General features: G+C 34.5%; 1 protein-coding gene across 2 annotated transcripts in view; it reads left to right on the forward strand.

Annotated features, from left to right (window-relative positions):
- CYTIP (cytohesin 1 interacting protein) overlaps positions 1 to 26,027 on the forward strand; it is a 79,584-nt gene extending 53,557 nt beyond the window's left edge. The window contains exons 3-9 of one of the 2 annotated variants that reach the window (XM_074303411.1): positions 3,351 to 3,400; positions 3,618 to 3,672; positions 9,390 to 9,492; positions 9,879 to 9,972; positions 11,861 to 11,930; positions 22,218 to 22,284; positions 25,029 to 26,018. In XM_074303411.1, coding sequence (XP_074159512.1) covers positions 3,351 to 3,400; positions 3,618 to 3,672; positions 9,390 to 9,492; positions 9,879 to 9,972; positions 11,861 to 11,930; positions 22,218 to 22,284; positions 25,029 to 25,504 — 915 coding nt within the window. In that variant the 3' untranslated portion in view covers positions 25,505 to 26,018. Of the gene's footprint in view, positions 1 to 3,350; positions 3,401 to 3,617; positions 3,673 to 9,389; positions 9,493 to 9,878; positions 9,973 to 11,860; positions 11,931 to 22,217; positions 22,285 to 25,028 lie in introns of both variants that reach the window. The other variant, XM_074303409.1, reaches the window with a different exon arrangement.
- Positions 26,028 to 26,411: the final 384 nt, after the last annotated feature.

Here is a 26,411-nt window from a genome sequence, read left to right on the forward strand (position 1 = left end):
CTTTGGTGACAGGCTGTTCCTTCCAAAGAACAGACCGCCCAAGTGAGAAGGTTACTGGCACTGTTGTTGGGTCACACATGTCATGTATATTCCATTTGTGCAGGCTTTCAGGGAGTGATCTTATTATTATTATGCCAGTAAGCTCCTGTCATCTTCTCTCTTCCTTTTCCTTCCCTTTCGTCTGAGTTTAATGAACACTTTTTAACTCCCTGCTAGATGACTTAGCCATTGACCTTCAAATGTTTCACAGACTGAATTGGCTTTTTGTAATGAGATTTATTATAATGTTTGTGTTTTAGTAGGTAACATTAATTTCAATGTTGGGCCCCTTTTACTCATTGCCAATTGCAAAATAGACCCCCCCCACCAGATAGGGACCTGGTTATCCCCTTGTGAACTGGTAAGTAGGATCTGCTCACCTGGAGCTATGTTCACCTGGGTTCCAAAGAGAAAAAGTGCTTCTCTGTGCTTCTGGGATATCAAGTCTTGATGTATGACCAAGACTGCATTCAGTTAAATACTCTTATGCTTTTATGCATCTATGATCTTGTCAGTGAAAGCATGCATTCCAGTTGTAAGATCTATTCAATTAAACTGCTTCAAAGGTGAATAAAAAAGAGATTTAAGATCCTGAATCTTGGGCTACATGTGAATAAATAGCAAACATTTATCTAGTCTTTAAGGTTTGCAAAATGCTTATCTATACTAACTTATCTGATCTGACAATAACCTTGCCATTAAGTGCTGTTAATATCCCAGTTTTACAGAGGAAGAAACTGAGGCTGAGAAAAGTTAAATGTCTTGCTCAGAGACACACAGCTAAAAATGTCTCTAAAGCAGTGGTTTTCAAAGTGTGGTCCAGAGAATCTTGGGAGGGTCTCTGAAACCCTTTCAGAAAGTCTACAAATTTGGAATTAGTTTTTATATATCATATGGCAAATATCCATAAATATAACCCACATAAAACAAACTAACAAACAAAACTCTTTGGACAGATCTTCAATAATTTATTTATTTTGTTTATTTTTGATGAGGCAATTGGAGTTAAATAACCAAGGTCACACAGTAAGTAGTAAGTTCTATCTAGCTGCCCCAATAATCATTAAATCTATAAAGATACTAAGAACAAAAGTTTGAGAACCACTGGTTTAAAGCAATATTTGAATTTGTCTTATTGAGTGCAAGTATAGTACCTTCAGCTACCTAGCTACATGTGAATTGTGCAATGGCCCTACATGTACCATTCATAATAAATTAATATTTCTTTTTCTAAACAAGTTACACCTGGAGGCAGGAAGTTCATCTTCAAGTTTAGTGGAGGATAGGGCATGACTTCTAAGTGCCCTAAAGGACTCCTATCTACTAAGTGATGAGTGGGTGGTGATATGCGTAGCTAGGAGGAGTTCTCACACTAGAAAATCATAAATCTTTTGTGTATACAGGCATATAATATAAATATAATAACATAGAGGTAGCAGTGATGTCTTTCTGGCAGATTCAAAGAAAAATAGATGGCATATTTTCTTAGAAAATTACAAATTAACATTGGCCATGTTGCATTGTATTTTAAATTTATTTTATTAAACATTTTCCTTCTACATTTAAATCTGGTTTGGACTTCATATAGGCATGAGTTTTGGGGTACATTCTGTCAGCAGATGTGTGATTGAGATCTTTGGATTAGACTTAGAGTTAGAGATGCCTTTGTTCAATCTGCAACTCTTGACATTTCTACTAGCTATGTTACCTTAGCTAGGACTTTTTTTTTTTCCCTGAGGCAGTTGGGGTTAAGTGACTTGACAAGGGTCACACAGTTGGAAGTGTTAAGTGTCTGAGGTCAAATTTGAACTCAGATCCCCCTGACTTCAGAGCTGGTGCTCTATCCACTGCTCTAACTAGCTGCTCCCCCTAGCTAGGACTTTTAAGCTCTATAGGACTTAAGAAGTCCTCCCTGTTTTAGCTTAGTTCCCAAGTCATGGAAGAGTCAGGATCTATGATGGTAGAGGGAACTTTCTTACATATGAACTTTCTTACATAAATGACAACAGAAATATTTTGTGTACTGACAGATAAGCCATGTTGTTGTTATTCAGTTATTTTACTTATGTCCTACATGAGTCCTACATGTCATGTCCTACACCCCCCCCCCCCCCAATCTGGGGTCTACTTGGCAAAGATACTGGACTGGTTTACTGTTTGCTTCTGCAACTCATTTTGCAGATGAGGAAACTAAGGCAAATAGGTTAGGGGACTTGCCTAGGATCACATAGTTAATAAGTATCTGAGAGTAGATTTGAGCTCAGGAAATGATTCTTCCTGCACCACCCAGCTGCTCATATGTATGTATGTATGTATGTATGTATATATATATATATATATATATATATATATATATGTATGTGCATTTATGTGTGTGTACATTAGTATATTATAACATACTAACTGATGGCAGAGTAGATAGAGCATCTGACATGGAGCTGGGAAGATCCAAGTTCAAATCTACCTTCAAGTATTAGTTGTCTGATTCTGAGCAAATTGCTTAGCTCCTTGACTCAGTTTCCTCAAGTGTAAAATGGCAGTCATAATGACACCTACCATGCATTATGTACTAAGCACATAATAGGTTCTATATAAATATGGATTTCCTCTTCTTTGCCCCTTTGAATTTTATATACCTATAGCATATAAAATTTATATACTACATAGTATCTATCTATCTACACTATTATAAACTATAAGTATTTATATACTTATAGTATATATCAAAATCTATGATTGGCACAAAATTATTTTTTTTCATCCTCATTTTCATCCTCATCAACTTCCTCCACTTTTCTCTCATCCCCCCCCCCCAATTTTTATTAAACACACAGGCTCTATATAAGACGTCTAATGAGGATATCATGATGTTTAACATTTTGATTTTGCTATGGGTGTGTTTGTTTTTGGAACATAATTGTTGACTATAAATTCATAGGGATCACCTTTCAGAGGCTATTTTAAAAAAAATAGATTGGACAAGAAGTTCTTTTAGAGCCTGGAGAATTTTGTCACATTAATTATCATCCCAAAGGACAGAGGTATTATCAGCCACCTTAATGTTATGCTGTGCGATGAATATTTGAGCATTCTGCCTGTTTCCTGTTTCCCAAAATAAGGTTCTTCTTGTCTGTTTTTCTCACAAGAGAACAGGATAAACTGCTTTATATGAATGACTTCATAGAAGTTGGATCCAAACAAAAGTTGTAGAATTAGCTCCTGGATGATCTCAAATGTTTTGCAAACTAAGGAATGTGTTTATAGACTTAAAAGATTGACTACCTTTTTTACTTTCTTCTTCCTGTTTTCAGAATGCTTTGACCAGATCAAGTTCTTTGGGTGACTTCTCCTGGCCACAGAGGTAAAAAATAGGGGGAAAATGTTCATTTGCTTTTTGTCAACATATTGTATTGGATTATTTAAAACATGAAAAGGTACACATGTGCATCAATATGCAAACATACATGCACATCATAATTAGGATTGGTATTAGCCTGTTTTTAATCATAGCAGTTCTCCTTAATAATAATTTTGTGCCAAATATGTTTTGATCTTCATATGCAGTGTTTTCATTACAGAAGGCTGGTTACTGTGGAGAAGCAGGATAATGGAACATTTGGATTTGAAATTCAGGTAGGCAGTTTAAAAATTTTCTGGTCATTTCATGTGGTCATGATTAGCTTCTGTCAAATAATTGTTGAGATGAGCCTGGAGAATGAGAGAACCAGTCTTGGATGTGAGAGTAACAATTGGATTCGTTCTTGGGTGGGTGGGAAAAGGAAAACCCAGGTTGGGGATGGTTGCAATTGAAGAGTGAGATAATTTGAAAATTGCCCTTTACCTTAACTTTAACTTAATCTTGGGCAACTAGGTGGCATATTGTATAGGTGGATCTGGATTCAGGAAGATTTCTTTCCCTGAGTTCAAATCTAGCCTCAGACATTATTAGCTGTGTGGCCCTGGACAAGTCAGTTAACCCTGTTTGCCTCAGTTTTTGATATGAAAAATGAACCGGAGAAGGAAATGGCAAACTAGTATCTTTGTTAAAGAAACCCCAAATGGGGTTATGAAGAGTCTGACAAGGCTAAAAAATGATTGAACACCTTACCTTATCATCAAAGAAGACTGAAAAGCCTCTGATTAATGAAAACAGAGTTCATTCAATTTCTTTTGATGATAGCTTGAGAATTTGATCATAGTTTAGAACTAGTAGAAATAATTTTAGAATTCATCTTCATTTTACAAATGAGGAAACAGGCTTGGAAGGAGTAAATACAGGAATGTACTGGGACCAGCTCTAACTGGCTTGTGAGCACCTATTCTTACAGTTTCATTGTGAATATTTACATTTCAGAAAAAAGCAATTGTGACAGATCAAGGCTTGATTTCCTGTTTTGTTGATTGTGAAGACTTAGGAAAGTATTGATAAAGCAGATTAAATTGAAAAGATTTCACCTACTACTCTGATGCCCTCTTCCCAGCCCATTTGGTAAATATTTACCAGCACACCCCTGTGCTGCTGTGCAAACATTGCTTGGGTATATAGCAGCAGTGTAATAGAAAGCTTATGGAATGGAGCCATCACCAGATTGGGGGCCTGGAAATTGATAATAATGTTATGGTTAAAGGGGGACTCCTCTAGATCAGCATTATGTGGTGTCTCAAAGGGCAAAGTTTATTATAATTGTAATGCCAATTAATGTGAATTAAGTTCCAAAAGAAGTTAGCAAAAATAAAAAGAATTAAAAAACTAAAAAAACTAGGAGCAAGAAGTTAAATTTATAGGGGAAAAGGAGAAGAATCAGATGCTTCTTGTCACTGATATGCTAATTTCATGGCTTAGAGGTGTAATTGAAAAGTGGTCTGGTTTTGACTTTGTTGCCCATGCAGTATCCATAGTTCTCTGGGTAGTGCTTGTAGGCAACCTTCTGGAAGTGTGTTTGTGGGCCTGAAATGTCCCTAGGTCACTTGGCAGACACTCAATTTTGTTCTTCGTCTGAGGTAACTTTAAGGACCTCATTATTGTAGTCTCAGAAAGCCTGTTATCACTGACCAACAGGCAACATTTGTGGTCTTAGCATCCTGATCATACAGAGTAAACTGGGGCAGGTAGCTTAGGGGAAGAAATATATCATTTCCAACTAATAATAATAATAATAATCCTTTAAGATTATTGCTACATCCTTTCTAATGGCTGTAACATATCAATAATAAATAAGGATAACTGGCATTTATATAGCATTTTAAAGTTTGCAAAGTACTTTAAATCATGATCATATTTGAGTCTCAGAATATCCTTGGTTAGTGATTTACTCAGAATCATACAGGGATTTCATTAGAAGGATCATGAGTTGTACTTGAGTCCCTTGGTTACAAATTCATGATTCTGTACCATATTCATAGGGTGGCAGACTAAGAAAGAGCCAGTAGGGACTTCAGAGGCTCTTTTCTCCAGCACTTTTATTTTTCAATTGAAAAAACTGAGGCTCAGGGAAGCTAAGTGACTTTGCCCATGGTCACAAAGGTAATAGGGAGAATTTGAATCCAGGGTCTTTTCCTATAGCATCATTATTACAAAAATGTTAGTAAGCAATTTGATGTTAAGATGACCTTGTTTATTACTTCCATTATAATGATTTTTGGTAAACCATCAAAGGTAGAAAATACCAAAGACAACACTATGATGGAAAATACTTGTATGTAAATCATTGAAATGTTAGTGTGCTTCTTTGATTAAGGTGTCAGATACCTTGTTACCTCATTTTCCCAATCCTAGCAGACATTCTTTCCTTCTTGAAATTACATTGTATTACTTAGCAATGACTTGCTAGTGTACTCCTCCTGTATTAGGACAGGACCCATATTGTTTTTGTATCATCCAGCACCATGATAGAGTCAAAGTAAATGTTGATTGAATTAAATAGATGTGCACTGAGTAAAAACATTAAGTGTAGGGAATTTTTTTTTAATTTTATTGGTGGATAAAGGAAATATGTAGTGATAATTTATGTCCTATCCATTGCTTGCTTGCTGAATGACAACATTTGCAAGAAAAATGAATTTGATTCCAATGACACTTAATATTGTTTAATGTTTCACTGATAAATTAAATGATTGGCAGATTAGAGATTTTTTGGTAGGTGTTGAATTTCATTGAATTGAACATTTGAATATTGAACAGATTGATCTAGTTCTTGGATAAGGAGATTTTTGAACACAATGCTTAAACTTAAATTTAATTTAGAGATTCTAATGTGGGAGCCAGAATACCTGGATTAGAATCTTTTTTTGCTGCCATTTACTACCTTTGGGATTTTAGTAAATCACTCAGTCTCTATGGAATTTAATTTCCTTATGTGGTTTAAGTGACTATACACACACCCAGATAAGTGTTTAAAGAGTTTCCTTCTAGCCCAGACCCATGATCCTTCAACTTTTGTTATAGGTATTTCCTGGAGAAATGGAAAAAATGTCATTGGCATGGGAAAGTCAGTCTAAAAATAAAAAAAAAATGTTTTTTACAAAAACACCTTTTTCATATGTTAAAAAATACAAATGATATCAAATCAACTGCAGTGAATAAGCGTAGGGAAAAAGAATTAAGCCAATTTTAGTGAAAGAAGGTGGCTAACTTCATGTCACCATTGCTTTAAATTAGTGCAATACATAGTGCTTATTTGAATTGTGTTTGTCAGCTGTCTTGAAAAGGACATAACTTATAGTTTCCACACATCTGATAAATTCCCTGTTTTGCTACAAAGATACTATAGTTTATGTTGCTTTGGGGAGGGGTGTTAATGAACCTGACTTGTAACAGCAACCACAGAATCAGGGAAAATGACTATATAATTTTCTTGGAGAAAAGAGCATTCTTTTTCCTATGCATAAGTCCTTTATACAATGAATACCCACTGCATACATATTAAGATGTAAAACTTTAATCAGATCATCATGCTTAGAGAGAGAGGGTATTTGAGTGATCTTTTAATCCAACTGCCTCAAATTTCAATGATGAAAATTTCCAAGATCACTATGATACAAATTCCTAGCAGAACTATGTGAGAAACCATGTCTTCTTTACTAGATTCAGTCCTTTATCCTCTGATAAATAAAGGCCAGTTAATGGAAACTTCATTCTCAAAGACCAGGATCAGCTAATAATTTACAATTTGAATAGCTGTTCCTTCCTCCCTCCCTCTCTCCCTTTTTCCCTCTCTCCCTCTCTCTCTCTTTCCCTCCCTCCTTCCCTCTGTCCTTCCTTCCTTCCCTTCCTTCCTTCCTTCCTTCCCTTCCTTCCTTCCTTCCTTCCTTCCTTCCTTCCTTCCTTCCTTCCTTCCTTCCTTCCTTCCTTCCTTCCTTCCTTCCTTCCTTCCTTCCTTCCTTCCTTCCTTCCTTCCTTCCTTCCTTCCTTCCTTCACCTTAAGTGAGACTATCATTAACTCTTTTGCAAAACCTCATCTCTTCATATTAAGTGCACACTTGGGCACCTAGTCTTTGTATAATTTGGTTTAATTATTTGTGTTTGTACAACTTTATTTAGAGTTTAGTTTTTAATTAATGAATGAAATAATTTATAGTCTATTTGTTTATTCTGTTGGTCTAGGGAAAAAAAAGACAAAGAATTATATGTTCTTTAGTCAGTTCCAAGTATCTATTTCAACAGTTTACAAATAGCGGAAAGGAGAAAATGAAGTAGCTGACTCTGGGGAATCTTGTTAGAGAAACAGGTTCCCCCTTTTTCACTGTGCCAATACTGTGCTCAGGAGAGTTAGCATGATGCAGTAATTAGAGCATTGAACATGGAGCCAGGAAAATCTGGGTTTTGAATACTGTCTTAGTATCATCAATGTAAGCTTGAGCAAGTCACTTAACCAGTCGGGCTCAGTTTCCTCATACCTAAAATAGGAGATAACTATATCTGTAGTACCAACCAGCTTGTAGAGGGAGTATGGTGGTATGGAATGGCTAAAGAACTGGCTGGAGGTGCAGGCATTTGTGAGTGTAGCATAACATTGTATCTTTTTTTTTTAATCTTATAAATCAGGGTTGGCAATTGTTGATATGAGAACTCTCTTCACTAGTGCATATTGCAATCATTGTGCATCATGTTATGCTGTAGCCAGAAAGAAATCTAGTGATAAGTATCTCTCGACTTAAATATGATGTTCATTAGGAAACTGTATGTTGCTAAGTACATAACTGAACCCTTTTCAACTTGATAGGAAACTCCAGAATTTTCAGTCTGTTAGAACATAGAATCTCTCCATACCATGATCAAGCATCAGAATGGGACTCTAATGGATTTAAAAAGAACCTCTTGGCTAAACCTAAAATATTACTCTTTTTAAAATTTACTATATACATAGAGATTAAAGAATGGTTCTCTATTGTCTTGAAAGATTTGACTGTCTTTTTGTTCTTATTATTTCTGTATTGAAATGTTTGTGTTGATTGATGATTCTTGTTATATAACAAAATAAAATTATAAATATAAAAAGAAATTTCATAGAATGTGATGTAGAACTCAGTTGTTTCATTTTGATGTATTTAACTTATATTTAATAATATTTAAACCAATTGCTAAAATCAAAATATTTATTTTGATTCAATGCAAAACTAGATCTCATTAAACAATAAGAGGTGGGGAACTCATTAAGCTTAGGATGATGGGACAATGTGTTGATCCAACATATACTCTGTGTTTCTGTGACAAATTAAAATAATATTTTTGTCAAATTGATATAATAGGAGAAACATAACTTTTTCTAATTTAGTTCTCTGACTAATGAGTCTGTAGGTATTCAGGGCAGGCATAACAAAGCTTTCAGAAATGAAGATAATTGAGTCAATTACTATGCTTCTCTGTAAATGTGGGACAGATTGTCATTATTTGTGGAACACTTATTTAAAATAATTAATCTTTGCATATTTCTCTATATACCTACATCTTCTTATACTAAGGTAAGAAAATCCCCAGGTGGAAATGAACATAAAGAGGATGTCTTTCTTTTCTTGTTCCTTTAAGAAATAAGGAAAAGTGTATTAATTAAAAAAAAAACAAACATCCAATAATGAGTATTCTCTAAAGTTGGACTACTTGAACTACTTTTAACTCATCCTTCTATTCTAAAGTTTTGCAATTTGCAGGCTTTGTTCCCTGATGACACAATTTATGGTGATCCATAGTGACAAAAGATTGTCTAAAATTGCACACTAACCCTGGTTGTAATTTGGGGGGAGGGAAATTTACATGTGGTATGCATGCAAATTAAGAGGGGAAATTTTTGCTTTTAACAAATGAATTTGAAAGTTTCACATAGTAATCCTGAATCTTGCTTTCATATTCACAGACTTATCAAATGCAGAACCAAAACACCTGTTTGGCTGAGATGTACACATATATTTATAAAGTACAGGAAGAAAGTCCAGCTTACCGTTCTGGACTACAGACTGGTAACTAACTTATGCTGCCTTTTTAATGGGGTGATTTGGGTAGGGGAGGAGGTGACTATATGGACTTCCTTCACCAGAACACTATCTAGTAAATGTCAGAGGTTGGATTTGAACTCAGGTTTTCTCGACAAGTTCATCTCTTTGTATTGTATCCCATAATGCTTCTACATTTACTAGAACTATTTTAAGTGTTTAGCTAGGAGTACAAATTTTCTACAGAAAAGGTTGATCATATATTGCCTGTTGAATTAAAATGAATTTTCAACCTCTTTTTATTTTTTAATTGAGAAAAGCTTTTTGGTTTGTTTTGACCTACAAACTCAGGAAGGCATCCTTTTTCATAACACTAATTCTCTCTCTCTTTTTTTTTTTTTTTCATCCTCCAGGTGATATCCTTGCTAATATCAATGGAGTTAACATGGAAGGTTTTACTCACAAGCAGGTGGTTGAATTGATAAAATCTGCAGGAAACAAGTTAAGGTAACTATTTGGCACCTAGTATAGAAATATCTGTTTTCTATAATTATTTTTGCTCAAAGAGAGTAAAGGAGAAGGCAATAAGGTCCAAGTTTTCCATCAGGTATAAACGAATTTTTCCAGTTATTTCATTCAAATGAAATTATGAACATCATAGTATCAGTGCATCTTGAGTTCAGATACTTAGGTATTTAGGGTTAAAGATTTCATTTTCATTTGTAAAATATTCCAAACATAATGGACTTGACATAAGTTTTTGGTGGGCTCAGAGGAATTGCTTGGACTTTGATGGTTTAATTTGCACAGATGAAGCACTTTTTGTAGGGATTTTAATCCTTTTGTGGATCCTAGAATGCTATAGAAATTTGATGAAACATGTGGAACCCTTCTCAGAATTATGTTTTAAAATGCATAAAATAAAATACATAGACTTGCAAAGGAATAGATTATATTTAAATACATTTATCAAAACATGAAAAAAATTCATGAACTTCAGGTTAAGAATACTTGCTCTGTTGCTTAAAACAATAGAACCAATAATTCATATGAAAAAATTCTAGTTCCTTTCTTACATTATGAAAGGCAGTGTTGCAAAGTAGAGACAAAACTGGTTCTAAGACAAAAACTATTGTTCAGGTCTGTCTTTTGACATATAAGCTCTGAGATCCTTGTCAAGTCACTCAGCCTCTTAGTGCTCTAGGTAACAGTTTTGCTTAAAACAAAACAAAACAAAACAAAACATTAAAACTACATTTTTAATCAGGAAAATCTGCATTCTCATCCTTCTACTATTGCTTTTCTTTCAACTCCAGTTCATTTAGAATAAAAGAAAAACAAATGCCCTTTTATTCTAGAATCCATTTCAGATCTAAATACTTTAAAACTAAAGTTGATTTTTTTTTTTTATTGTCCAGGCATTTCAGTCATGTTTGAATTTTATGACCCCTGTTTGGGATTTTCTTGGCTAAGATACTGGAGTGGCTTACTATTTCCTTCTCCAGCTCATTTTACACATGAGGAAACTGAGGCAAACAAGATTAAGGGACTTGTCCAGAGTCACCCAAATAGGAAGTGAGAGTTTAGGGCTCTATTTGAACTCAGGAAGATGAGTTTTTCTGACTGTAGGCTCCGTATTCTATCCCACTGCACCATCTAGCTATCTCTAGACTAGAACACATCAAATCTAGTTTTGAACAAATGATTATTTGTTCTGCCTTTAAATATGTCTGGCAGAGAGCAATCATCCATCTTGCCCTCTCAATATTACTTCTTTTAGTGTAGAGTAAATGTTGTTGCCAAAATGTTCATCTTAGCACGAGCACTCAAATTCTTAGATTAGATAAGATTAATTGACATATAACTTTATTAATTATACAAAACATTTTATTTCTGTTTCCCTCTCAAGGAAGTTTTTCCTAGTTTCATCTGAAATTTTTAGAGTCATCTGAGAATTTGAATGTTATATTATTCTGTAGAGTCAGCACTAAGTTGAGGTAATTAAGTTAGGACTTAGCACCAAAATTTAGGGTCCATGGACAACATTTGAGATCATTTAGTTGTATAGAAATAGTTGAGTTTCTCAATTATTTGCTAACTAGTTAGCATAACAGCTAGTCAGCCAATTAATAATAAGTCATGTGTAAGTATTATTAGTTTTGTTAATAATTATAATTAGTTATAGTAGGATAGCACAAGCATTATTCCTCCTAGTAACTATATCATAGATAAGTTCCAGCACATTTTGTGCCACTTTCCTGGTATAAAAATGCCTTGTTTTGACTTCATTATTCACAATCAAGATTAGCATAAAGAAATTCTATATTATCTGATATGCTGTATCAAATGTTTCTTATGTGAAATGTTCCCCTCCCTCCCTTTTTTCTTAACACAGACTAGAGACAGTTAATGGAACGATGATTCTTAGAAGGGCAGAGCTTGAAGCCAAACTGCAGGTTCTGAAGGTAATTTAATTTAATGCCATGTAGCACATTTTTCATCCTTGAATGAATGAGATGTGCAATGAGGGTTAGAGAAACTGAGATAGTCCTTGAAGATGAAATGTGATGATGAGAGTCTAAAGTGCTGAATGGTGAAGAGTGACAGAATTCCATCTGCATGAACATCAAATTCTGCACACCAATACTAAATCACTATCTCTTCCTCCTTAGATGCTTATATTGAATGTGCCAAAATTGACCGAAAGAAACACAGCTTGAAAAACTCTGTGTGACTGTGTCTGACTGTGTGCATTGGGATTTGCTTTTTATTTCAAAAGAGTAGAAATGGATTTTGAGCGCCAATTTTAAGAGCAGCATTATGCAAAATGATGGTGTTTTGCTAAAGACAGAAATTACATGGCTGTTCTTGAATGACTGGTCTTGATGCTCTTTTTATGTTCTTTTACTATTCATACATTCTGTCCCCTGAAACTATCCTTTCATGGTTCTGTTATTGCCCTTGTACTAGCGGCCTCGGAAAATCTATAATCATGTTGAAGAGTAAGAATGTTAATATTGCTCTAGGACACATTGCATGGAACAGGACACACCATAAAAATCCCTGGGATTTGCAGTTTGAGGGGGTTAACATACAAATCTCTTGGATTTATGAGGCACTACCAAATCCAGGAGCATAGGATAGCACTCATTTGTATGCCAAGTCAGAGTCCCACATTCCACATGACTTAATAGTAGGATCCTAAATTCACCCTTCCATACAAATGGACCTTCCTCCCTCCTTTTCTTGCTTCCTCTCTGAGAATGAGATCTGACCTTTGCAGGTAGAAGTTGTGTCTTTTACCAGCTAATAGTAGTTCCTAGTGTTATACTGTAGAAATAAAGATATTTATTTTTCTCTCTCTTTGTCTCTCTGTCTCTGACTTTTTTGATCTCTGTATGTATTCTTTTCTTTCTGTCTCTGCCTTTGTCTCTCATTTTCTTTCAGTCTGTTTTAGTATCTCTGACTTTGTCTTTATCTCTTTTTGTCTCTGCATTTCTGTTTTCTATCTTTTGTCTGTCTTTCAATCTCTGTCTCTATGTATCTCTTTTTTTTCTGTCTCTGCCTTAGTCTCTCATTTTCTTTCACTCAGTCTCTTTTTCTGCCTTTGACTTTCTGTTTTTGTCTTTCTTTCTCTTTGAATAAGGTATAGAGTTCTTTATTAGGAAAATCTAAGGTTATCTTGAAACTTAGGTAAATCAAAGGACTCATTGAATGGGTACCAGTTTCTTTAGTACTTGATAAGACTCTTGATAAGACAAATGATAGCATGAGAAAAAATTCTTGAAATTTGCAAATGTCCAGTTCTCTAGAGTGGAGAAGTATAATAGGGTCTAGAAGCACACTGGCAATTTGTGTGTCTTTGAGGGTTAGAAATGGCTCATATTCAACAGGCTTGCCAGTGAAGCTATCCTCAGGCTTTCTCTCAAGTATCCAAGGACACAACCTACACTTGATGCTCAGATAATCACATAGTTAAATTGAGTGCTTTGAGTTGTTTCTACTTTAGCTGGGAGATGTCAGTCTATATTAGGTTCAGCCTATGTCTGGCCTTCTGCTTTCTTGAATCCAAATATCCTCTCTTGCCAGAAATAATGTACTAGAGTAGGCTTGACTTCCTTAGGGCCCTTGTAATTAGAATATAGTACATTTGAGCCTAGAACAAACTTTACTGCATATTTCCCAAGTCTTCCTAGGAAATATTGAATATGCCAAATTTCTCAGATGATTCCATAAATCTGAGGATGCTACGAGCTCAAGACTAAAGCCTCATTACAGTCTCTAGAACTTTCCCACTCCTGTGTCCCTATATTCTCTATCTCTTTTTCATCAATTTCAATTTAATGCTTTTTTGAGAGCTTAGCTCAAATCCTTTGAGAAACAACATGGCACAATGGAACGAGTCCTGGATTTGACCTCATAGGACCTTGGTTCCTTTCTCTGGATATCATATATTTCATTTGAAAAATGAGTTAGATTAAATAACCTGTGAACCCCTTCTACCATTGAGCTCTTCTAAACTCACATTCATAAACTAAAACACACAGTACAGTACATACTCAGCAGCATTTAATATCAAAATCATTCTCTAGTTATTGCACATGTCCATGTTTTATTTTCCCAACTTGAGTGTAAGATCTTTTAGGATGGTATCTAGGCCTTCTATTTTGTTTTATTGTATCTTCCATAGTACTTAGGATATTTCAGAGAATACAATTAGTGTTCACTATAGATAAATAAAAATTTATTAATCACTTACTATATACCAGCATATGTTATATGCTAGTGATGTAAATAGAATTTTTTTAAGAGAGTTTCTAGACTCAATGAGCTTACATTCTGGTAATGAGTAGTAAGCTAGTAATTGGTAGAGGGGAAGGATATTATTGTCAGGAAGATAGAGAAGTCCAAAGGGTAAGGAATGGAACTGGCAGTGAAGTAAACATGGCTGATGAACCTCAGAGAAAGGTGGTCCAGGAAAACAACTCCTTCATCGGAAGAAAGCATTCCCAGTATAAGAAGGCTACTTGATAAATGTTGGACTGGCTTCGAAATAGAACATTTATAATTTAGTTTTTAAATCAAAGAGGTAGCGAGGGTAATAGAAAGACCACAGATTTGGAGGTGGGTGACCAGAATTGGCAGTTGGTTCTTGTCACATGACTTGGAACAAAAAACTTGTGTCTTCATCTCTTAAATTGAGGGTGATAGTCTTTGTAGAATTAGTTCATAAGATTGTGAAATTTTTTTTTAATCCATATGGTGTTATTAAAAATGTAAGGTTCTATTGTTTTGATTTTTTTGTATGTGAAGCTGTGTACTTTTATATACCTTTTTAAAAAAAAATGTATATTCATTTAATACATCAGTAATAAAACTACTGGTTTTTCTTCCTTTCTGAACTTCCTTCTTTTCTCTTCTGTGTATTTTAAAAAATGTTTTATTGATGCTCATTTCTTTTATTCCCTTTCTACTGCTCCCTACCAATTCTCCTTTCTCTAAGAACTCTTCTTGTAAAAAATAAGTATGGTGACACAAAATAAATCAATGATTCATTTATTACAAAATAATTTGAAATGAATATGTATGACATTGTATGTCTTATTTACCAATTCTGGTCCATGACCATCATTTGTCAGTAGATGGAAAGAAGACTTCCTTATCATTGTTCTGAAGTTGTGACTAATTACTGCCTCAGCCAGAATTCCTATATCTTTCAAAGTTATTTCCCTTAATATCATAGCTGTTCTCCTAGTTTTGCTCATTTCATTTTTCACAAATTTATACAAGTCTTCTGAGGTTTCTCTGAATCTGTCACATTCATCATTTTTCATGGCAACATTCCATTATTGAGATATAAAATAGTTCTCTCAGGCCTCTACTTGATGGGCATTTGTTTAACATTTCCAGATTTTTGCTGCCATACAAAGTGAAGCTATAAATATGTTTGTACAGGTGGGACTTTTCATTTTTTCTTTGACTTTTTTGAGGTATATGCTTAGTAATCATAGCACTGAATCAAAGGGTTTGCACAGTTTGCTACCATTATGATTTCAGCTTTTACAACAATATCTTGTTGCAAAACATTAGGAAATAGATTTTTTTCTACAAGATCCTTCAGACTATCAATGTATCTTTTGACATTCAGCAATTTCAATACAAGGATGGGGTGATGTTACAAAGCATGTTAGAGAATTTGGTTCAGTTATAAGAATCAAAAGAAGTCAGGCACAAATAGCCTTCCCAGAAGTCTCATACCTAGATATCTTCTTCCAGAATATAGACTGAGCATTCTGAACAAGGAAACTTATCATATAGGAAATGACTAGTTACCAGTGTGGGAGTTATTCAAACCAGCTGTCTTTGTGCAGTAAAACCATCAGTGACTTAGAGCAAAGATCAAAACCTATGATAAAATAGGAAAGATAAAGTTGAGAAGGCACTGGGGACAATAGTAAGAGCTTCATTTAACCTACTCAAAACTGCCTTCAGTTCTTAAAAAAAAATTGAAAAAGTCAACAGTGATAATTTTGATTATCATTTTCTGCAAAGATTTAACTGATTAAAAACCATGGCCACAATGAATAAGCCAAAATATCTTCAAATGCTCTTAGCCAACAAACACTGGATCCCTTTCACAAGTGAAGATATATGAAATTCAAGGGCAAAAACTTCCAATTACCTCACCATTGTTCAGGTTTGAAAAATAGCATATTACTTAAGGCTTCAAAACATCTCTTAAAAATATCCAGATAACAGTAAAGAAAACTCCCATTTGAAGACCAGAAATAAAATGTTCTATATGTTATTGAGCTGTATATAATTTTCACTTAGGTAGTCTTAGAAATTTTATAATGGTTAGGTGTAATGTCCTGTTGTCTCTAAGTTATAATCCTTCTCTGAGAGGAGGTTTCTTTTCTGTATAATCTCTTTCTCTATGAGCAGATTTCTTGGGAGGCTTCTGGAGCCTCCAGCCAGAGGGAAGGTAGAATCTTGAATCCTCTTCTTCCCCTCCAAAAGTGTGGGATTACTGGATTTGCGAATCTATGGGACATCTTCTCCTTGACCAATACAGACTAAATCTTCCAGACTCTAAATTCTCCTTTTATCCTCCCAGAGAATGGGCTTGTAGGTACTCCAGGGGCTGGTGGGAACTACTTACAACCAATGAATTTGCTCCTTTTTTAAAGGTGTGTAAACTCCTTTTCAGAAGTTTAAAAATGTAAAGGTTTGAACTACAGGTGTGAACTCTGAGCTAGAGAATTGCCAAGTACCAACTTACCACTTAGTAAGAACCTAACAGTTAGGTACTAGGATTAGATTACTCCATGCTAGAAAAAGTTCCCGATAGGGCAAGATGAATGCTTTCTGCTAAACACCTTTAAAAGTAGAATAGATAGTCATATTTTCAGAATTAGACCTGGTAAAAATGAGCAGAAATCATTAGAAAGCTTGATATGAGGCTCATGTGGACATGTCCTGCATTTCCATAGATAAAACATTTTCAGTGTTTCTTTAATGATATGTTTATGCATCAGTGATAAGATAAATCAATGAATTTGGACATTATTACTTCATTTCCCCATAAGCTTGATGAGGAATTTGAAATGTTACTTAAGAAGACAAATTCAGGAAGAATGACTGGCCTAGACAAAGTGTATTCTGAGAGAATCAGTATGGGACCACAAATAGTATTGGGAGCATTGGGGACTCTTTTTACAAGACACCTTAGGGAAGGGAAGAAATCAAAAGAGTGGAAAAAAAATCATAGAATCCATTTACCCAAAAGGTGATTTAGAGAACATCAATGACTATATTATTATCTTTATAAAATATTTATGAAATCCACACATATCAAGGATATCCTTGATGAATATATGAGAAAGAAATAGGCAGGTTTTCATAAACAATTATCAGCAGCAGACCATATCTTCAATGTTATGCAATTGACTGAAATGTACAGATAATACAAATTTTTATTTCATTTTTTGATTACAAAAAATTTTGACTTAGTAGAATAAAATTCAGCTTTAAAGACTTGCTTCCAACAAGGACTCCCTTATGCCTCTATAAAAACCACTCCAGATCCCTTGATGAATGAGTTAACAGAGTAAAGGCTGTTCAGTGACCCTCTGATTATTAATGTCAAATGAAGCATAAAACATTGAAATGTGTGCTTACCAAAGGTATTCACCACTAAAATGGAGAATGCCCTACAAAAAAATCATAATGGATGAGGGAATTTTTGTAAATTATGAGTCCTCCCATAGGTTCTTGCTTGGGGATAATATTGTGCTGATTATTTAGAATTCCAGAATTGTATAGCATTTTCCAGATGAGCTCAGTTAACATCTTTATGCAAATGATTCCCAAATCTACAGATTCACCATAATATCTCTCTCTCTCTCTCTCTCTCTCTCTCTCTCTCTCTCTCTCTCTCTCTCTCTCTCTCTCTCTCTCTCTCTTTTTTTTTTTTTTTTCATACCAGACTTGCATGGCTAACTCCTACCATATAGCTCCACCTTGATTTCCTATCAGCATCTCAAATACAAAATGAGCAAAAATGGACTTCATTATATTTGTCCTCATACTCATGCCTGCTCTCTAATTCTGGTGGTCATCTCCACAATCACCCAGATTAAAAACCTTGAAATCATTCTTGTTTCTTTCCTCTTTCAGTCTCCAAATTCATTTAGCATCTTCTTCATGCCTAATAATCTTTGCTGTCATGTCAGTTCAACATCAACAACATTTCAAATCTTTTCTCTCCATTCTAACTTCCTAATTCAGGTCTTCATCATCTCTCATCTAGACTATTTCAGTAATTATGAATTTACCTACTTCCCTGCTCTAATTCATTTTTACACAGTTTCCAAATTAAAATGTGTGGTATCAATTTGAATTAACTAATAATATCTTTAGTCAAAAATATTCATCAGCTACTTTTTGTTTGTAGAATAAAATAATTTCTCAGCATTTACAACTATTCACAATCTCGATTCAGCTTATTTATTTTATTTTTTAATTGCAAAATTAAAATAGTACCCCTAATCTCATAGGTATTCTCATATACACTGCATGAGAGGATTGGATATAAAACTGTGGCTTTCTGTAGGTAGAACTAATCTACCTTCAGATTCTCTGTTTTATTTATATTTTAATCCCTTCATATCCTTTAAAATCATCAAAGTTATGAAGGAATATATTCTACTGCTCCTTTTAGAATATTTTTCCTTCCTCATTATATAGCCCCTTCCAGTTGCTTAAATAAATTTACTTTTAGATTTCTCTTGACTTTTGCATTTACCTTTCAAAGTTTTTATTTAATTCTGACCTTTTCATCATGAATGTTTAAAAAGTCTATATTCCATTGAAACAGGGGTTTTTGAACTGGGGAGTGAGAACCTTAAAATATAATAGATTTTGATAACTATTTTAATATAGTTTTTTGTTTATTAACTTAAGTATTTTATTTAATGCATTAAAATATCCATAGATTGTACCAGGCTGCCAATGGAGTCATTGACAAAAAAATCAGTTAAGAAACCCTACATTCAATATCCACTTTTTTCTAGTAGAGATGTTCAATTTTGTAGGATTAGTTTTTCTTAATTTTAAGTTCCTATCTCTTGGATATTGGTATTTCATGATCTTCTTCATTTATTTGAGTAAAGTGACAATGTCCTATGTAATTATAAATCTGGTTGCTTGATACCTGAAGTTCTTTCTAGAGTTATTTTTTCTTTTGATAGGGAGGCTCTGGATTTTGACTATAACATTTTTAGGACTTTTGATTTTGGGGGTTTCTTTTTAGGAGGTTATCAATGTATTCTTTCTGTCTTCACTTTGCCCTTGGTCAGATCTAAGCAATTTCTATTTATGATTTTAGAAACAGAGTGTCATCATTTTAGGGAACATAATAATTCTTAAATTGTCTCTCTGTAATCTGTTTTCCAGGTCATTTTTTTTTATATTGACCATATCACATTTTCTACTATTTTTAATTTTTTTGATTTTTCCCATATAGAGAATCTATTTTAAGTCACTGCTTTTGATTGCTATTGAATCACTCATTCTGGAGCTACAGTACAAATCGGTCCTCTCATTGTTTCTCGAACATAGCACTCATTTCATCTCTAGCCTCACCTCCACTTCATAGAAACAAACCTCTTCCTTGAAGACACAACTAACTGTAGAATTGCCTTCTGCATGAAGCCTTTCTTGGCATCTCCAACTGCTGGTATCTGCCCTTCTCTAACTACATTGAATTGACTTTGTATTTACTCTGTCCATATTTTTGTATGCACATGTTGGCTCTCCCAGAAAAATGTCAGCTCCTTAAGAATAAGTATTGACCTCTGAGATTGCTTGTTCCAACACCTTCATTTTATAGATGAAGAAACTGAGGCCTGAGAAGGTTAAATTACTTTTTTAAGGTCACACAATATCTGATCTTTGTAGAGGTGATTTTTACTCCAGTTTAGGAAACTAAGAAAGTACATTGGATAAATAGTTAAGAATACTGGAAAGCTCTTATTCTGTGCTCTTGGGTAAGTTGATTAATTTTCTCAGTTTCAGTTTCCTCTTTCAAAGAATGAGGAGAATTATCTTTTCTACCCACTTCATAGCAGTGGTGGAGATGATCAGTTAGGATCATGCATATGAAAAGCTCTTTGGAAAACACTTACCATAGAGAGTGATGTAAAAGGATGCTGTGACATGATTATTGTTAATAATGTCATCATTATTATCAAGTTTATTTCTGAGATGAAGAATTCTTCCTTTCCTTCAAACTGGAGGAATGTATCTATACCAGAATATTTCACAGTCAGGGAACTGATGGAATGATGTAAATATATGCAAGTCAGAGTCAGAAAGATGGCTTATATTTCTGTTATTGACATGAAAATATGAATCAAACCTCTGTATATAGATTGCATCAAAACAGGTGCAGGTTCTAGAGAAAAGAGGAGAATTTAGAGGCAAATTAACCAGAAACCTGGATAAAACTAGAAAATTCTCTGTGGCTTTTTTTAAATGCTTTAATAATATAATTTTCATCTTAAGTGATGACTTGTATTTTATTGCTTGATCTACAGAAATTTCTGAGTTCAAGTGACTGGAAATTTTTTTTTCCAAATTCAAATTCAAAGTCAAAATAAGGTAACTGGTAAACTCTGGTTTGCTCTGTCTGTTTAGTAAACTCAGAAGTAAGAGGCAGTATGGATCAGTGTATGGTGGAAGCTATGTCTTCTGGGAGATCTGACTTCAAGTTTTGTCTTTTCCAACACACATTAGTTGTATGATCATGGGCAACCCTTTAAACTCTCAGTATTTAAGACAACACTTTAGATTCTGAAGCTACAAATTAATTTCAGTCTGTATTAATGGAGATAGTTTCCACACCAGAAAGAAGTTCCCCATATCATTGAAATCACCAGTCCTAAGCCAAAAAGCAAACTACAAATTTCCCTTCTTGCCTTTTATAGCTAGCTTATTTCATTTACTAAGTCAGGAGGAGAAAGAGAATTGTGGCAGTAGATGCTCTTTATATGGAGAAAGGGCAGTGGAACATATGCCAAATTTCTCTGTGGACCTCATCATGATTGAGACTTCCAAATAAAGCTAGTGCTGGACTGTCAACAAGAGCTAGGTTTCAAGCAGTGAAGCAGGCTCATAGCCACCACCATCTTAGTCCAGAAAGAACTATGAATAAACCAAGCCAGACCTTTTATTGCTCTGATTAACAAGAGAGCAGTACCCACATAGTATATTGGCAGACACAAATCATGCTGTAAAGTATGTCACTGTTGAGTTACCTGACCTTGAGAAATTAAAGTTGATGGTGTGCAGAATCTATAGAAATGCAGGAATAAGCTTAATTGTTTTAATTTGTTATTTATCCCTCCTTTTTTACTTTCTGCATTCTGTTTTCTAATCTATACCTTCCCCTATACATAATTTCCATAAAAGACTTCTTGGTACCACCATGGCCCTTATTTCATTGATACACATGGGCCAATTGGTACTTTCATGGGCCAAAATATGATACCTGAAAAACCTATTTCTTCCTTTATTTAACAAGAATTTTTCCACATGAGTATGATGGTTTTGGTGCCAGAAAGTTACTTACCTAAGCTGATAATATTGTCAATTACACATATATGCATACTTTTAAAATAGGGAGGGGAAAGCTAATTATAAAATCTTACAATTACACACACACACACACACACACACACGCACACACACACACACACACACACACACACACACACACACACACACACACACATATATATATATATATATATATATATATATATATATATATATATATATATATATATATAAAATGCCTAATTTCCTTCAATAACCATCTCAAGCCTTTGTCTCTCCCCCTGCCTCTCCTCCCACTAAAGAAAGGTGTTTGGTACATATATACATGCATGTTGAAAAGCCTCTCTAGAATGGAAATTCCTTTAAGGCAGGATCTATTTGACTTTAACCCTTTGTGTTCTCAATGGCTAGCATAAGACCTTTCTTATAGCAGATGTTATTAAATGCTTTTTTATTAATTGAAGGCTCAGTTCAGTCATTTAATCGTAATAATAATGGGCTTATCATTGGCCAAGTTCTCTATAATCTGTAGTTGGTATAGATGAACTATAATATCCCTCTGAGCTCTATATCCTGTGATTCTTCAGATTTCTTCACTAACTAGTAACTTTTTTTTTTTTCTTTTCTTGTAGCAAACCTTGAGGGAAAAATGGGTGGAGTTCCGAGCTTTGCAGTTACAGGAACAACGCCTGCTTCATGGTAAATGCTGGTTTCCTGCTCAGAAACCACAGTCTCATCTCAATATTTGCACAGTCTTCAGCAGGAATTGATGCTAAAGTGTTTTAAGGTCTTTGTCATTTAAGGAAGGCTTACATTAGCACTGATGTCTTTTACCCTTCCCTGACCTGTGCATGCATTTTTATAGAAGAGGTATCTGGATAGCAATTTGGAAAACCATTTTCTATTCCTGACTCCTCAGTTGCTCTGTTGTATACCTGGGAAAACTTTTGGAAAGTGCTTCTAGAGTTCATATGTGATACTTGGACTTGGGGATCTACTTTTTTATATTTTATCTAGAGTTATTGTTCTTTATGGTTTCCATTTAGGGAAAAGATGAAAAAATCATAGATTCTTGTAAAGCTAGATTTGGAAAAGATGTTAAAAATATCATGTTGCATCAGAAAGAACGACATATTTTGAAGAAGAAAACTTGGGTTAAAATTATATTTACTACTTTTGCATTTCTCATATTTCAATCACTCTTAGCAATCTTCACACCTAAATAAAATATTTCATGTAACTTAAGAGATATTCAAAATAGATAAATATCATATTATTAAAACTATCTTTAAAACCAAACAATAGTAATTGCCTTGAAGGTTTTTTGTGAAGATCAAGTGAGGTGCCTATTGTGCTATGTACTTATCTCCATTCTTTTGAACAAGTTACTAGATAATCTTAAAAATCCTTTCCATTTTTAAATCCTATGACCAATTCCAACCTCCCCCATTTTTTCAAGTAGAAAATGGAGGCCAAGATATATTTACTTACTTGCCTATAGTCACATAATAAAGAATAGAGTTAGGCGATGAAATCCAGGTCTTTAAAGGGTCTTCAAGCTAATGACCACTTGGTTCTTGGTTAAATGTGAAGATTGCTAAGAGTGATTGGAATATGACAATTAGCAGCTTCAGTATTTCCTCATTTGCTACAGAATTCAAAATGAACTAACAAAAAATGAACATTATAGTCCTTCGAACCTTTCTTTGTCCAGGAGGACTTAAATGACCCATGAGTTATTTATGAGCACAAGACTTGTTGTCTATACCCATGGCCTTGATATCTAAAGACATCTGTTAAGATCTGGAGCACTGAGCTGTCTTGATTAACCTTTGTGATCTTGCAGGATTCATGGGATCTATCCTTCAGTGAGAGATGAATTTTCTAGGGTCCTACATATATATATATATACATACACATACACAAGCATGTATATTTAACTTTAGTATGTACTATCTTATTTTTATGCAGCAAATTTCTTTAAGTAATTATGCTTTAAGTAAATATTACAATTAGTTTCTATTTTCCCATAAATAGCCCCCAAACAAGTTGATCATGAACTGAAATCAATCTTAATAGAAAAAATTATATATAATACATATGGATACAATTAAGAACTGAGTCTATCTTTGTGTCTTGGCTTTAACTTTTTTGAAATGAATTTTATTAAGAATGTATATTTCTTATTAAAGAAGTCCCCTGAAGTACTGATCCAAAAGGGATGTGTGCTATGGGCACTCAATGAACATTGAAACATGAAATAAAAATGTCCAAAGATATATTTAATTTTATTATTATTGATGTTTACAAAGTTATGGATGTTACAAAGATATGGATGGAAGCCCCAATATGATTTGCATATTGGGAAAGATTCATTGTTGTATCATTCAGGAAACTTTTACTACATGTAGTACTACTATGCCAAGTAGTAGGGGAAAATTCAGGAAAAAATAAAAGACACAGACCAATTCTCAGAGAACAAACAGTCTAATGAGATGATAAGACATAAAAATAGTAATAAAAGTTTAGCTTATGGTGGTGTAAGATTTACAATGTGCTTTTCTAACAACCACCTTGTTAGGGGGAGATATTATCTTCACTTGTCAGGTCAGGTCATGATCAAATAGCTGGTAGTTGGTTAAAAAGTAATACAAAATAAAATATTACATAAAAGAGTTCAAAATGCTATTAAATAAGGTAATGTGACTCTGTGTGTGTGTGTGTGTGTGTGTGTGTATGTTAGGAAAGAAGGGTGGCATTTCAGAAAGGACTACCTTGAACAAAAATTGGATGGAAATAAGAAAGCTCAGGTTACTCATATCACCACTGTTTATACCCACATTTTAAAAATAAACTCTCAGAATTATTAGGTCATTACAATGCAGATGATATTCTCTACATTCTTTAATGGGTTTATCAAGAATGGAGAAATTAGACTTTCAAAGGTTAGGAACTGATCATTAAAATTTAGGTATTGTTCCTGGATGATTATGGGGTCATTCTAGGCTCTTGAATGAATGAATGAGGTAACTTTAAAGCCTAATTTGAATATTTACATTCCTCTATGTAGACTTTTAAAGGACCACTCACCAGAGATATATTATAGTAGAAAATGTTGTATTTCTTTATTTTTCTTCCTTCTTACTTTTGACAAACAGTATAAGTTAAAGAAATGATCATTCTCTTTAGGATATGATATCTTGGTATTAAGGAAAGGCCTGGATATGGAATGAGATGATATATCTCTGATGCTTACCAGCCATCACCTTCATCTTTCTAAGCCTCAGTTTCATATGCAGATAACACTCATACTACCTACTTTAGAGGATTGTTGTTCACTACAGAAATCTGGCTTACTGTTAAGTTTATTATGCAACAAATTTGCAGGCAGAGGGATTTCATAGCCATTCCATAGGATAACTGGCTTATTTTCTCATTTTTAGGTAATGCAGTCGACAGCTCAGGGCTGGAAAGTTTGCAATCAGAGGACTCTTTAGTGGAAAGCTCATCAGGACTGGCTGCCTCTTACCAGAACCGTAACAACCGCCTTTCCAGTGAAAGTAGTTGTAAGAGCTGGTTGAGCTCCATGACTGTGGAAAGTGAGGATGGTTATCAAACTTGCATGTCTGAGGATTCATGTCAAGAAACACTGAGCCGGCAGACCAGCATGGAGGATGAGTGTTTTTTCCTCAAGGATGGTGATATGTCACTGAGGAAATCTTCCACCAGGAGGAACAGGAACATCAGTACTGCCAGCAGTGGTTCCATGTCCCCTTTGTGGGAGGGGAGTGGCAGCAATTTTGTTAGCATGTTTGGGACTCTGCCACGAAAAAGCAGAAGGGGAAGTGTACGGAAACAACTTTTGAAATTCATCCCTGGCCTGCACCGAGCTGTGGAAGAGGAAGAAAGCCGTTTTTGAAAAGGGAGGAGCCCTCTTCAAATGGAGCTCATTCCATAAGGACTTGCAATAATCAAAATTTATGGGATAATCTGAACTTCAGCCCACCCAGGAGAGGGCTATGAAACTGACATGGGACCTCAAGGCAGTAGTGACCTTTATTTAAATGATTTATCTACCTTTTGTTGCTATTGTTATTGTTGTTTCTAAAGCACTCTAGAAACAACCAAATTCACAAGGGAGATAAGTCTCCTGACCTGCTCCTTATTATTTGGGTGACTTTGTGCAATTCATTTACTTTTCTGGGCTATCACAGATGAGGATCTGTAAAAAAGGGGGTTGGACCCAATTATTTAGATTATCCCACTTAAAACAAATTGTTGGGGATAGATTTGATTTATTAATGCACAAGAAAGTACATGCCAATGTGGTGTGGCCTATGTAAGGAAGGAAAATGTTATTATTTAGGTTGTTCATATGAAAAATTACCTTGAGCTTTTAGACTCAAATCAGAAAAAACAAACAAACAAACAAAAAAACAAACCTGAATGCCTCAAGCAATATGACTTCTTGGAATAATTTTTTCTCCTCACAGGCTGCTTAGTGAGTTTCCCTAAGACCAATGTATAATCTGGGAATACTTTAAAATCAAGGAATTTCAAAATATATTCAATACATAAATTAATTGCAGATTCTGGAGACTAGTACTTCTCCATGCCATAAAGGGACAGTAAAAGAGAAGATATTGGGCCAAATTTAGCTTGGGAATCAGGATATATTTTCTAACAAAAGGGGTTATCAAGACTTTGAAATGGGTTACTGAGAGTAATTATTAATTCTCTTTCTCCTGAAAGCCTTAAAAACATGAGAGATTCTCATCTTTCAAGGTTAGTTCAAGTGTGTTCTTTCTTGAAGATGGGATAAGGAT

Source organism: Sminthopsis crassicaudata, chromosome 3, assembly GCF_048593235.1.
Source record: "Sminthopsis crassicaudata isolate SCR6 chromosome 3, ASM4859323v1, whole genome shotgun sequence".
NCBI lineage: Eukaryota > Metazoa > Chordata > Mammalia > Dasyuromorphia > Dasyuridae > Sminthopsis > Sminthopsis crassicaudata.